The sequence below is a fragment of the Drosophila yakuba genome, chromosome 2L, assembly GCF_016746365.2.
Source record: "Drosophila yakuba strain Tai18E2 chromosome 2L, Prin_Dyak_Tai18E2_2.1, whole genome shotgun sequence".
In the NCBI taxonomy this organism is placed as follows: domain Eukaryota; kingdom Metazoa; phylum Arthropoda; class Insecta; order Diptera; family Drosophilidae; genus Drosophila; species Drosophila yakuba.
The window spans coordinates 14,280,358-14,295,651 of NC_052527.2; the positions used below are offsets into that span (position 1 = coordinate 14,280,358).

The 15,294-nt window shown below is 43.8% G+C and overlaps 1 protein-coding gene across 3 annotated transcripts in view; it reads left to right on the top strand.

The window, feature by feature from the left end:
• Positions 1–15,294, top strand: part of LOC6528206 (neuronal acetylcholine receptor subunit alpha-7) — a 55,691-nt gene that overhangs the window by 17,488 nt on the left and 22,909 nt on the right. For all 3 annotated transcript variants that reach the window (XR_006245127.1, XR_006245128.1, XM_002089232.4), the window contains exons 3-5: positions 4,232–5,346; positions 5,422–5,872; positions 11,973–12,112. Coding sequence is in view for 1 of the 3 variants with exons in the window: in XM_002089232.4 (XP_002089268.1) it covers positions 4,876–5,346; positions 5,422–5,872; positions 11,973–12,112 (1,062 nt within the window). In the remaining 2 variants the exon portion in view is untranslated. The remainder of the gene's footprint in view (positions 1–4,231; positions 5,347–5,421; positions 5,873–11,972; positions 12,113–15,294) is intronic.

Sequence of the window (15,294 nt, forward strand, 5' to 3'; positions counted from 1 at the left end):
AAATTTGTCAAATTTTTTATTTTTAACGTCCACAAACTGCCAAAAACTGTCAGTGTTGAAAGATCACTTCCACTGGCTGAGTAACGGGTATCAGATAGTCGGGGAACTCGACTATAGCGTTCTCACTTGTTTTCACTTGGTCTCGTGTCCCCGGAATATCTGCGTTTTGGCTGCTTTTCCACCCATTCACGTCTACCATTCTGCCATTCCAATTCAATTTCCTTTCAGAGCAGGAAAACTTGGAGTGATGAATTGCATTTTCAACCTCATTGGCAGCTTTTGCCTCTAGTTCCATTCTGGCCTTAAGTCTATTGAACTTTGACTTCGGTCCATGACAATGTTGATGCCTTTGCCTGCGTCAGTACCCAAGATGATAATGATGATGATAGCATGGCCAGCAGCTCTGGCTCGCCGTGTAAGTGCAAATAAATTATTTTTTGAGCGGCAGGCAAGGGAAATATTTTACATTCGGGGCGGACAGGCCCCAGAATGGGCGTGGCCGAGGACTGGGTGCTCCGGGTTTGAACTCTTTTGCATGCCATTCAGATACATATACGAGAATATCCCCCGACAAGCTCGTGAATATTTCTGGCTGCCGTTGTCGCTGGGCTGCTGATTGTCTGGGCCACGTTTGCTTGTTGGTTGTTTGTTGTTGGTTGTTTGTTGTTTGTTGGCCATGTTCGGTCTTGCCTTCGGCTGATCATACCCTGTTCTGGCCGTTTCCATGCTTTCATGCTTTTGCTGCCATTGTTGTTTGCATATTTGCATTAAACACGGCAAACACTTTTAACCAAACACATGTAAAGTGGTGTTGTCTCTCTGCCTCTTTCAATGTGTCGCCTGTCGACAAATATAACCGAACATAAATCATCCGTAGCAGTCGCATAAATAATAAATACACACACACAGTTCAGCACACCAAAGGAAAAGGATATGTGTGGGCTTTTCATGGACGAGTGTAAATTGTTTCTGCATTATGGGCTTAAAAATTCGGTTGATTTTCGCTTTTAATTTTAGTCATGACATACGTGTTGGAAGACAGCAAATCATGTATTTTTAGAACCCCTAATATCAAATAATAAAGAGAAATATTATGAAATGCTTCTTACCAGCTACTCAAATTATTGGGGTATATATACATAAATGCTAATATGACATTTAAGTCATTACAATACAGTGTTCTTCTAGCTCTGTTCATTTACTCCGCGAGTACGAACAAAGAAACACTTTTAAATGGACGCTTAATTCTTGTCACATTCCATAGAAACAGCTTCAGCACACTTTCTCCTTATCCCCTCTAAAATTTCCGCAGTTTTTCATCAACTTTTCGCAGCTAGCTGGGAGCCAAAAACAGATAAATATAACTGAAAGTCCACTTGTACAAATATTAATTTTCCTGCATTGCAAAACTGTCGCCAGTTTTCGCCAACTCTAGAACAGCAAAAAGAAAATAAAGCCGCCAAGGAAAGTCTGGTCGTAACATGGCTAAGAACATTCAGCACATAATTCTTTTTGCAAGCCGCAAAATAAAAACCGGTCCAGGGAAAGAGTCGGCCTGGGAAAAATGAAAAAGAAAAACAATTTCCACTTTTTGCCAACCGAATTCATAATTCATTGAGCCAGCTGTGTGAGGGAAAAGCGGCGAGTGGCGAGTGGCAAGTAGCGACCACACCAAGGGTTGGCTATCATTTACACCATGCAGTTGCCCATTTCCATCTCTAGCCCCCCATTCCGTTCATCATGCAAAAACCATTTTTTGCTCTGTGCGCTGAAAATTAATTTGCTCACGCGCCAAACGGAAAAGTCTCTGGAGTCCGAAAAAATGGTTTCATCTGCAATGCGACGCCAACAGTTGCCATTCTTACCCATCCACATCGCCATGCCCATTCCGGACCTCCACAACCCATTGCCCACTGGCCAGGATTCGTGTCTGGTGAGCTGGTCGTTCATTTTATGCGACGACCATCGCATAAATTTCCCAAAATTTCATACATCAATACGGCTGGCTGAGTGAAGTGGGCAAATGCGAGAAAAGAGCAGAAAACTCTGCGGTCTGCCACTTCAGCTGATTAGACGACCGCAAACGCTTCGAATATTTCACAGCGATTGCAATAAAAGCAATACCTTCCCGCCGTTTGTCCACGGTACGTATGCGCAATATTTTCCGCTGGGCACGCGGCCAAAAAATAAAGTGCTGCCTGCTTTTCGGGGCAATTCCTGCACCTGCCATCGCACAGCTAAATATTTGAGTGGCATCGCCATCGCCATCGCCATCGCCGTTGTTATTGTGACGCCCCAAGCCAAGTGACCCATAAAATGCCACCACATCGCGCCGCCAACTGTTGCAAGTTGCAGCTCGGCTCTGCCGCAAGCAGCTGCCTCGTTTTGTGCTCGCCATTTTGGACGCTTCCCATCCGGACAGGTTCAATTCCAGCTTAAACGCTGTTTGGGGTGCTCACTGCGGGATATTTTCGCGAAAAGATTTCTTAGCCTGCGGAAACAGTTCTTCCTGGCCTATTCGGATTTTATTAAATAAATGCACTGCGCAGGTGGGAAGAGAACGCCAAAATCTGAACGTGCATAGTATATAGTATAATTTTTTAAATTAGATGAAAAGAACTAAAGGTGTCCTGTGTGGTACGATTTCAAAGAATTTCAGCAGTGACATTACGTTATTTTAGATTTCAACATTGTTTGTTTATTAGCAAAGACTGAAAGGCAGGAAACTATATAAGAATCACACTGCCAGACTTCATAGCATTAATACTTGACACTCCTTTCAGGATGAAATATTTTTGTAACGAACATTCAGAGGGAATATTTAGAATGAAAAAGTGCTGTGATGTTTGTGTGTCGCTGACAGCGTTTTAGATGCAAAACAATGTTTCCCACTACATGTCAGAGCAGAAAACTCCCTTCGTTCCAAACGGAAGCTATTTCCATTTCTTTCAATTCAAATTCCACTGACAGTTGCAAAACTGAACTTTGACAGAAGAGAGACTGTTTGTTGACATTTCTATTTTATGCATTTATTGTTTTCCTACCCGACAGCCGGGCACATTTCTTTTTCAGTTTTTTGTTTTCAAAGATGCTACCAAAAACAGGTGTGCATTTAAAAAAATTAAAAAACGAATTGACATTCAGGCTGCTGGGCGAAGGGACTCCAACCGGATTCCTCGGATTATGCCAGAGATCTGCTCAAAGTAATTGTGAGGTCCAAGTTTGATTGTCTTTTCGTATTCCAAAACTTTCGGATGCAAACTATTGGGAGAATGTAACAACTTGTGGCATAAATATGCATAAGCTCCATGGTCCGTTCCCAGCAAATCCGCTCTGATCTGCAGGAGTCCTGCTTAACAGGACATGCCATAAATGTCCCGCACACGTCCATCAACGTCAGGAATGGTTATGTTCTGTTCTCGATTCCGTTCCCCATTGCGTTCCCGCCCGAAGGCCTTCCGTTGTCGCATTTGCATTTCGCATCCTGCAGTTGCTCCTATTCCTACTCGACCATTGCCCAGGACACCGGGACCCTTGTGTGCTTATCGTTTTGCATACGCATTATTTATTGAGGCTGCCAGTGCGAGTTGGGCAGGAATTGGAAGTCCTTCGGGAGTGCGGAAGGGCGGTAGTGTGGGAGCCACTGCAACTTAGTGCTCGAATTTGGTATCAAGTAGGCCTTTTGGCCATCCAGGATCTTCTTGCCACATTCTGACATCCCAGCTGACAGATGCGCAAATTCTTAGGAGTGATTAGCATGCAAAATGCTTTGGGTTTATTGTTTTAGCAAAACTAATTAGTTTGAGTAATTGAAACTAAAATTTGGGCAATTGCTTAGAGAGCTCTCAGCCTTCTATTGAAATTTGTGCATGTCGTAGTTTCCTTTTCCTTTGTGGTCAACTGCAACGTCGTAGGTTATTGCCTGAGGTTACTGAATGGGTCATTGGTTCGGAATCCGAGAAGCTTTATTTAGCCAAATTGGAATGGCAGATGCCACAGGGCAAATTCTTAATGCAAGTACTTGAAACAACAACGATAATGCAGCTTGAGGTTGTTTCGGTAATAGCGATTGCCTGTGGATTATCGTAATCAAATGTGTGTTAAATGTTAAGCTGGATTTTAAGAAATTAAAGTGCTGCGCTTGTCATTTAAATATGAACTTGTCGTATAGGCTACACATTTTCTGAATTTGCAATACAATTAACTGAGAAATGTTTTCTTTTCCTTGCAGACGCCACTTTTGCATTCACAAATAAGGAAGAAGTCAAGTAAATCAATAGAAACCAAATGCTACAAAGCACTGCCATATACAACTGCAAAGGATTGCATTATGAGAACTAACAATTGAGTAGCTCAACATTTATAGCAAAACAATACGAAATCTAGGTTAATATAGCAACTACTATACAAAATTGGAGCTCACGAACAAATGAGGGAGAAAAGGCGAACAGGAGGAACATCAACAGCAAAATAAAAAATTAGTAAAAATGGATGCAGAATAAAGGAAGCCCAAAAACGAGAAAGAAGAAGTTGTGGTCTAAACTCTTATTGTAAGAAAACGCATAAAACTAATAGAAAAACGCTCTTTGGGTTGTAAAGAAAATAAGAAGACAAAAGAAAGACATGAAAACGTTGCAAACAATAAAGCATATACTTGCCATATTGATATAAAAGGAAATCGTGAAAAGGCGGTGAAAATTTCATAAGATTAGCAGGTATTAAGGCCCACAGTAAAAGAGGGAACTCAACCCCCTTGCAGAACAATGAAAGCTGCAGCAGCTGGATAAGGCCGACTAAACCGAAAATTATATTATTGTAATCTAGTAGAGAGCAGAGCAACATATCCGCTGGCAACAACCAACACCGAAAGAGACTATGAAAAATGCACAACTGAAACTGACTGAAGTTGACGATGATGAGCTGTGGTTGGCAGTAAGATTAGCGCACTGCAGCAGCATCAGCAGCAGCACAAAAACCACCAGCAGCCCGTGCAACAGCAGCCACCAGCGGCACAACCAGCAACTCACAACACTGCAACCAAGGAGCTTAAGTACAAAACACCACAGCAACATTGCGAGCGAGCAGCACAATAGCCAGCAACAGGAGCCAGCGCCGAAGGACGAGGATGTAGCCACCCACGGGAGCAGCAATGACCAGCAGCAACAGCAGCAGCAGCTAGACAGCAGCAGCAACATGTTGTCGCCAAAGACAGCCGCAGCAAGTGCTGCCGGCGAGGAAGCAACAACCCAACAACCAACAAACATAAGACTGTGTGCACGCAAGCGACAACGATTGCGTCGCCGACGAAAAAGAAAACCAGCAACCCCAACCGAAGCAGATATCAAGGTACACATTGAAAGCATTCAAATATATTTATATGTAGAAAAGACCCATTTAAATATCGCCTCCTTTCAATTGCAGAAACAACAGCCACTTAGCATGCCTCCCTTCAAAACGCGCAGATCCACGGACACCTACAGCTCACCAGCAGCAACCACTAGCTGTCCGACAGCCACCTACATGCAATGTCGCACCAGCGAGAACGAGTTCAGCATTCCGATATCGAGTAATGACCTCTCCCCGGCCGCCTGGGTGTTGCATGTGCTGCAGGTGCTGCTGGTGTCGCTGCAGCAGTGGCAACTCCACGTGCAACAGCGATCGGTGCTCCTGCTCAGAGGCATTGCGGTGGCCACCAGCGCCTTCGTTTCCTATTTAGGCAGCTTTGCGGCGCAACTGAGGAGCAGCAGCAGCAGCAACAGCAGCAGTGGCAACAGCAGCAACAGCGGCAACGGCAGCAGCACGCAAATTATAAACGGACTTAATAAACACTCATGGATATTTTTACTGATATATTTGAATTTATCTGCTAAAGGTGAGTGCCATTTAAATTATCTCGAGTGCTGCATGCAACATCACGAACAACATCAACATCGACAGCAAGCAACAGTTGCCGCACACGGCGCATGGCTTGCCCCATTGTGGCAGTGGCAGCAACAGCAACGGCAACATAATGCACGCCGGCAACATATTGTCACTTTGACACATAAAACCACTCACGGGTGGGATATTTTGTGGGCCGGAGTTGTCGTTGTCGTTGTGTTGCCCCTTGTTGATGTCATTGTTGTTTGCCAGTTGTGACATTTACGACAGTTTCAAGTGAGGCAACAACAGCCATCTCAGACCGGTCTATGCCTCTTGAAGGCGTCTGCGCCTAAGGTTATTTTCTTTCTTTTCTTCCGTCGCCCCCACTTGAGAAGTCCTTAGTTCTTGTTCGTGGCTAACGCGTGGCAGGCCGCAGTTGAGGTCCTTCAAAGGGCATGTTGCATAAACGCTCTTGACTCGGATGCACCTGAACGAGCCCTATTGAAGGATAAACCATTTTATGTCTGTAATTGAGAAGCTTTCAGTTTTTAGCTTTTAATTGGCACTTCCTTGAAACTTAAACGCTTGCGTCTATTTTCGACCATGCATCATCGTTAGGAACTACCGCACAGTGTGGACTCTATTGGTTAATTATATTAAATTCCCTGCTTCAGTTGACCCACATTTTCCGGCACAAAAACTATTCGCCAGAAACTAAGCAAAGTTATGTCGAACAATGTGCGGCTGATGCTGTGCCGAAAAGTTGCAATGCCATAAATACTTTCAACAAATGCTTGTTGAAACGCTTGCTGCACTGAAATTTCCCATTTCAAGCGGTTGCGGCAAAGGGGCTTCGAAAATCTTGTGTAATGGCATTTTTTCTGTCCTTGCTGCGCTGCACTAAAAGCTTAAAAATTCTTTGTTACGACAACAATATTCCAACAAGACAAGGACTAAGTTTGGCTAGCAGCTCAAATGCCTGCCATTCCATTAGCGGCATAAAATGAAAAAAAAATAAAAATAAAAATCCCCACCTGAAGATGGTGGCAAGGAGATGGCTCCACTGCCACTTGCACATATTGGGCTTATTAATGGCCGCCCATATGGGCTGGAGCAGCAAAAACACCAGATGGAAAGTGTTGCCAATGTTTCAGGCTGCCGCGAAGTGAGTCGCATTCGCGTGTCGTGGCTGGCGTGCCAGGCAGTGAAAGCTCAACTAAGTACACACGTTGAACGGTGGTGCAGGTGGTAAAAAGGCGATGTGTGACTAGATTCCTGTGTTTTAACCATGCAAGGGTAGTTGAATTCTATTTAAAAATTATATTATGTGCTGTTAATTCATTTTTTATTATACTGATTTTCTGGCTTTTGCAAGAGCAACCATTTCATTTGATTTGAGATTTATTTCGACTGTGTAATTTGTTTTACGAGTATTTTGTTAAATGAATTTGCCATTTATTGCACTGTATTAAAGTGAAGTAAAAAAGGGAGTTAAATTAAAACCACTGTCCGTTGCCTGTATTCATAAATTCAAACCATATGTGTGCACTGGGGCAACTTCTGTGTCTGCAGTCGAAGTCGTTACTCCGCTTTCCGTTTTCGTTTTTTGTGTCTGTCCTGTCGCTTTGGCTTTGGCTTTGAGTTCATGTTTCATGTTTCATGCAACACCAACACCAACAGCAGCAGCAGCAGAAACAGCAGCAGTTTCAACAACAATTGCCGTTTGCCCACATGCGTGTGCATGTTTATGATTTTATGGCAGCACTTCCGTTTCCGCCCGGGCATATTGTACAGCCCCCTCGCACACCCTTCTCCACCCCACCTTCCGCCGTTCCCACCGCCTTTCTTCTGGCTGCCATCGCTAATCAGATTTAAACTTTGCACAACGTCAACGTTGCTTACACCAGCTGTAAATGTGTGCGGCTTTACTTGTTACTGTATTCATAAGTGTGTCGAGTATGCGCTTGCCCTATGACATCGTTCATACGCCCCGTCGGCCAGCCAAGTGCCCTTTCTACGTGCGCCTGGTCATGTCCTGTAAGTATGACATTTATTGCTACCGAAAGGCTTTTGGCATGCTTCAGGACTTCAGGACTTCAGGTCTCTTCGCATCTGACAGCCCCCTATTGTTTAATTCCTTGTCTTTTGCCGCTAACATGCGATGATGGCATTAATTTGTATTTATGGCAGAAGCATGAAGAGCTTACACTTCTTGCCAGAAATTTAAGTTCGCACTTGAAGGAAAAGTGGTGTTCTATCTTTGTCGAATCTACTATTCCTTTCTACTAGGAAAGGCATGCATTATTCAGGAATTTTCGCCAAATGTCAACTACCACCTCTCAGCTCTATCAATCTATACGATAAATGTCACAAGTTCCATTCCATCATTAGCTAAAGGGTTGTACAAGAAAGAAAAACACACTGTCATGCCTGCCATTTGCATTATAGAGCCCATCCAGACAACCCAGAGCATCGCACACATGCGGCTGAGACAGATGATGAGCCCATCAGCCAGGCTCGGATAATCCCCTGCCCATCTCCATCCAGCATCACAAAGGATCAAACGTGAGCAGGATCGAGGGTGTGGGGATGGCAGGTCTAAAATCAATCATTAAACGTGATAGCATTCATAATTTTCAATAGTGGACACAAGGCAGCTTGATTGATGGCCCTGTCAGGGGAGTTCTGTTTCTACTGAGAATAAGTATCTTTTAAGATGTATTTTAGTAAAAAATCATAATAGTTACCCCTAACCTAAATAACATTAAAACCTAAATATTATTTGGTCTCCTACATTTCTCCATGTTTTTTCCCTTCCAAAGCAATCTATCGATTTGTTTCCATTTTTAAGACTACTCTAGTCTCAGGTTACTTTTTCTGCCCCATCCGTGCCCGTAAAAAAAAGAAACAGGAAAAAGGAAAACAAGAAAGTCATAAGCAATTAAATGCTTTCCCAGCTCCCAAGCTCCATCCAATTAAGGGCAACTGTGTGTGTGGCTGTGTGTGGGTGTGTGTGGGTGTGTGTCTGTTTGTGTGTGGGGAGGAATGAATCGAGGGTGATTCCGAAGGGGCGGGTGTTAGTGCTGGAATTTTTATTGCATAAATTAAGCTTTGAATGGTTAAGCGTCACCTTGGCGCTATTAAAATGCTCGCTTCTGAGCTCTTTCTTGTTTCCCAAAGCCCTTCATCGTCCTGCGCAAATCCTTGTCCACCTCCTCCCCCGCAGCCATTAGCAGGTGCCCTGTCCTGGGACTGCCTGTACAGTGTTCACCCTTCTGAACAGACAGCTATCAAGCTTCATCACTTTCGTCCCCATGCCCCTTTTTTACCATCCCCAGCCCGTCCTGTATCGGTTTTGGAAGCTTAAGTGGTTTGGCGCCCCGTCAGTTTTCATTTTGCTTTCAATTTTTAATATCGGCGAATAGCGCGAGTCAAAATATCCCTGACATCTCTCTACTCTTAGCCCAGGTCCTGGGGCGAAGCCAGGGTATATATATGAAGCATAGGGATTTTTGCAATAATGATAAGCTTCGTTAGCTGAGCTACAAGAATACGATTTTGATTGTTAAATAAAATAATACTATGTATAAATTACTTATTTAATTACTATATATTTCTTAGTTCTTTCTTTCTTCCAAACATTATGCCACGGTATAAAAAGATTATTGTTGGAAATCAACCCACAGGCACGTCGTTTTAGAGGGACTTCCTATTTTTCTCTCCTACTTTCGATTCTGAGGAGCATCGGCCCATTCGCTGTCGTCATTATGGCTGTTGTTGCGGCCTGTGTTCGGTAGGCAGCTGCATTTTCTAACCAATTTCGGTTGCTTTTTATTTGGCACATTAAATTGGCCCGCTCGAGTGTGTGCCCCATTCTGGAGGTCCTTGCAGCCCGCGATCCTTGCAGCTGTTGCCGCACTTCCTCGCGCTATTCTTTCTGTCTGCTCTCCCCGTCTGGCCAACGACTTGGTTGGGCTTTGTGAAATAGCAATTACTTTTTCATGCTCCACTGCAATAAAATTGCAATTTTATGCGGCCTGCCAACGGACAATAACAACAACAACGGTGGCATCAACCAAAAAATAGGGAAAATAGGGAAAATAGCGAAAATAGCGAAACGGAAGTGCAGCCATTGAAAAGGCATTTCGAAATGGCCGCAGACTGCTGGCAAAATAGAGGAAGATGAAGAAAGCCAAATTTAAAGATGACTGCGAAAAGTTAACGACTTAAAAATGGATAGTTAATGACTCTATGCAATCCCCTCAGAGTTGTTAATTCCCGAGTGCTTAAGCTTTCAATTTACTAAAGTTATTTCCATTTTGTTGTTTCTAATCGAAAAAATGTTAAATTATTAAGGTTTCCAGCTTACTATTTGTACTTCAAGCCTACATTTTAGGCACATAACTTACATTTCGCACGTTGTATCTATGTTTCTGATGGCTTGGCAACAAAAGCAAATAGAAACAAAAGTCTCGGCTCGTGATGTCGCAGTCAAAAGTCGCAAAAGTCGGCAAAATCGCCTTTGTGACCGCCCACAATGGCTGGCCGATACTCAGGATCGCTGGCAGCCCCTCATATTTGCTTTATTATCACATTCATTTTGACACTTCATCAGACGTTGGCCTCTTTTTTTCGTTGTTGTCCTGCTGTTTTTGTGCCCTGTTCTGAGCCCTGAGTTGCTTTGTTCTAGGCCCACTGCTCCACTCGGCTGGTGTCAATGCTTTGCCTTAAAGGCCTTATGCTGCTGTCCTATCCAACTTTCCAACCTACCAACCAACCCACTCATTGTTGCTCGTTAGCTGCAGTTCTTCCTTCATTGGGCTGCTCTCGGCCTTTTTCTTGCCCTGCAGGCTCGTCATTTTGTTTTAATATTAAATGAACAAGGAAGAGAGAGCGCGTGAAAGCGAATGAAATATGCAAAAACGGCCGAGAAAGTGGCAGGGCCAGGAGAAAGCCAGCTGAAACACTGGAGCAGGACTAAAGACAAATTAAAACTAAAAAATTCACGTGCATAATTTCTAAACGCTGTTCATTTCGTATGCAAATCTTCTGGGTTAAGCGCACTAAGCTCGGTGGAAAGTGAAAAGTTTTTTGCGTACAAAGTATCGCAACTATCGTTGCAAAACCAAAAAAAAGAGAATTGCACACAAAGCAGCAGATTGAATAATTCGAGAATTTAATTACCGAACACTTCGCATTCAGGGCAATTGCTGCAACGCTCATCAATCTGGGATTAATGCACTTTTCAAGAACCTAATCAATGGCAATTTTCCCAGATTATTTTCGCCGTGCCACACGAGCTGCATTCCCAATCAACTCGATAAATCCGCAACTTATCGCTACTTACTGTCTGCTTATAGAGATGCTGCAAGGGAAAAAGCCGTGTGGTGGGAAAAACTAGAGGAAAACTCTTAAGAAATTATCAAATTGAGAGGCAAAGAGCAGGCGGGCGGCCAGGATTCCTCCTTCCACATTAGCTAGCTTCTTTTGTAGTTTCTTCTGCTGCCCACATTCATGCATAAATAATTCCACGATAACGATGCGAATATGTTCGTCCCTGCATTTGTTCCACTGTATGTACATATGTGTGTGTGTGTGTAGATGAGGCAATCTATTATCGCTGGGGAAAAAACGTAACAAGAAAATTTGTATGTGAAAAACTTTTGCTCAATAAAAGTTTCCTTTTGTTATTCGCCTGCCAGAGAACAATGGTCTCGTCCCCGCACACAAACACACTGTTTGCGACTGCGAAAGACATATGTGTGTTGGCAGAGCGGAGCACAAAAACTTTGCTTCTGCCATCCTTTCGAACTCCTTCCTCTGTTGCCTTTCCAATCCGACGCCGACTGCAGGACCCGCATCCCAAAACGGGTCCAAGTCCAAGAAGCAGGCGAATCCAACTTGCAGAAGCCAGCAACTCGTAAACTTTTGCATATCAATAAATTTTAGTTGTTGTCTCACTCGCAAAGCCCCAGCAAACCCATTTGCCGAATTATTGATGTTGAATTGCGGTGCTGCTGCGAAAGAGCAAGCAGTTGCAGCAGCACTTACTCTTAGCCAACTTTCTGCACCGACTTGTATGCACTAATTCGAACTTTATCTACTTGCAGTTTGCCTAGCAGGATATCATGAAAAGAGACTGTTACACGATCTTTTGGATCCTTATAATACACTAGAACGTCCCGTTCTCAATGAATCGGACCCGTTACAATTAAGCTTTGGTTTAACTTTAATGCAAATTATCGATGTGGTAAGTAGAGACATACATTTTATATATCATATTGTTACGAATTTGAGCAAATAAACTTATATATAATTTATAGTTACATATATTTAGATGGTTAAACGATACAGTATATCTATTTGCAATTGACTTTATCAAAAGAGCTCAAAGTTCAAGAACCACACTGCAATTCGCTTGCCTGAACCACTGAACCGCTGTGACTAAGAACACGAAATTAAAAGCACTCCTTTAAGGTCCTGTTTTAATTACCGCCAGAGTTGTGTCAGCAAGAAACTTTCGGTTTCACCAGTTTTTTTAGCCCATCCTTTTGAATAGGTGCCTTAAAGTAGGCGGGTGGAAAAAGAATCCCTGATGACACAATTTGGTGCTTGGGTAAAAAGTGAATTGCCAAGAAAGTGAAATTTTAATTATTTGCCAGAGAGCAGTTCACTCACATGTGTGTGTGTGTGTCCTGCTGCCTGTTGGCTGTTCCTTGAATGGCAGCTGCCCCCGCAACTCCTTCCCACGCCCCTGTGGCCTATTTGCAGACAGGACACACACATATCCTGGCTGACTGGCAGTGTCGAGCAAATTACATGCAACGTCATGTGGCATGTGCGCCGTTTGACTCATTTTCACCTTTCGAAAGGGCGGTTGGGCGGTCCGCCTGTCTGTCGTTTGGTCGTTTGGTCGCTTGCTCGTTCTGCATTCATCAGTTGCGAAAACTTTGCCCCAACTTACAATTGCGTATGGGGGTGAAAAGTCAGGCAGGAATCTAGAGAAAGAACTGGTGAGCGAATAAGGTGCAAACTGTCGGAAAAGGCGACGCGAGGCGTTTGCCTTTGTTAGTGAGACAACCTCAATTCATATTAGATTTGCATTGCATTTGTCCGTATGTGCGGCTTGTTTGTTTGCCCATCCCCACGGTGTGCCAGGACCCAAGCCAGGACCCAGCTAGGACCAAGCCAGGACCAGATCCTGGGCCGCATAAAGTTGGGATTCAGCAAAATGGAGCGCACAAACAAAAGGCACTCACACATGAGGCATGAAAAGCAAAAACAGCAACGCAGAAAAGTTGCTGCTGGCATATATGGCTGGGGCACAAAAAAAATGGAAAAGTAAAAGCGAAAACGAAAACGATTCCAGACGCTAGAAAACTGCGCATTCAGTGACGCGCTAAAAGTCGCACATACAAACAAATACACTCACACGAAGGCAAACAGTGAAAGGCGGTGCAGAGTACACCGAAAGAAAACAGGGGTGGTCCATAAAATATTCAGAATCAAAAAAAAACATACAATGAAGTGCAATTCAAATTTATAACATATTTGTATTAAGCATTGGGTAGCCTATCATAAAAGGGTTATACTTTTGGATAACTTAAACTGCATAGTAAGAAAGTTTTGAATGCCTCTGCTCAATTTTGTGCAGTGCATTTACAATAAAATACACCCGTACACACTTGGCATGCAAATAAAATGAATAAATAAAATTTGCACATGTGCTTTTCACACCTTGTGCCAAAACATATAAGCCCGCGGGCAGGCGAGGGGTGTTTCTGAAGTTCTGAAGTTCCTGCTGAATGGTGGGGCGTGGGCGGGAGTGGGCAAAGCAATGAAGTGCGAGTTGCTGCTGCTGCTGGTGCAAATGAAGTCGAAAGAACAGAACGAATGGGCACAATGCGCTGGCGGTCGTTGTTTGTAGCCGTTTCTGTTTCTGGGTGGCAGTAAAAACTGCAGCACGCACACTCGAAACGCAGCAGGAATCCAGCGAATACAGCGAATACAGCGAAAGCAGCAGAAAAGCGGCAATTACTGGGAACTGGGAGCGCAACGCGGTGCTGCGGGCATAAAAACCAAAATCGGGTCATTCGGGTAAAATGAGAGGGAATGACGGCCGTTACCACCTTTGGATGCCAAACTAGGGTTTATGAGCCCGGTGGTGTACTCAAACTTTTATTGCGCACTGTTAGTGCCCCGCTTAGATGTCACGGCAATCAAAAGTTGTTAATGCTTAATTCTTAATGCTTCACGGGGAATCGTAATCGTAAGGAAATTAGTTGCATATGCTGCGATAATAAAGGATATTACTCTCCTGCCACTCTCCGTTTCAATTGGCAAGCTCGTTACGCTGCCAGCAATGAAAAAAGCGTGGAAAGTTCGTGTTCACTCTGACTTCACGTAATTCTTTATTTAAATATATATATAATATTTAAGATCATCCAAAACAACTTCTTTCATCGCGAAGAATCATATTAAATTTTAGGGGGTTTTTTAAAAACAAAAAGTGGCATCTGTTCAATCAATCGTACCAAAAAGAATGGCGTGGAGTTGTGAAAATAAATTTTCGCCATAAGTAGAGCAGTTTTTGTGTCAAGTAAACGATTTTTCTGCCAGTTGCAGGTCGGCAGGGCCATTAGTTGTCCGCTGAGGATACGCCAGCGTTCGTCGGTGGCAATATTTTAACTGTTAAATGCAGTGGCTGCACCGGCATTTGCATATTTTTTGCCCTATCCAACTGGGCATCCGAGCAATTTAAAGATTAAGCACCTGGCAGGGATTTTGCAGCCAGATTGCCATCGAAAGTGCTGCACTCGGTGTGCCGAGGAACAAAGGCAAACCTTTCATCAATTTCACTTATCAGGCAATGTCAACAGTTCCTGCGTCGGAGAACCAACTCCGAAGGACTCTAATCACACGGCCGTGTATGAAATGGCAGTCCTTTCAGTGTAATACGGCTCCTATGCGCATTTGAGTTATGTAAAGCACAGGTCATAATTGCCTTTCCCGGAGGTCACCTGTCCTCGGGAAAAGGACAATGGCATTTACCTCAGCGTCTTACCTGCTCACTTCCTGTTGGCAGTTTTGACGCTGGAAATTGCATTTCCCCCAGTCATGAGTTTCTATAAGTGTGCGGAAGAGCTTTCCCTTTGTTGTGCGCTCCGCTGTGGCAACGAAATTAGAATAGCTTCGTGCAACACTTGCCAGCGGTTTTCTATTCCTGGCCATCAATGGTTGGGTCTGCGGGGTATACATCGGCATAAACAGCATAAACACTTTTGCCATGTGCAGAGATGGGCATGGACATGCTTGGCATACTTTCGCAAATGCTTTCAATGCATTTTCGGCAGGGATGGGGATTTTTAGGGGGCTGCGGATGGGGCACTCCACTCACTTTCACTTTGATTGATGTTGTTGCCTGTGCAAACG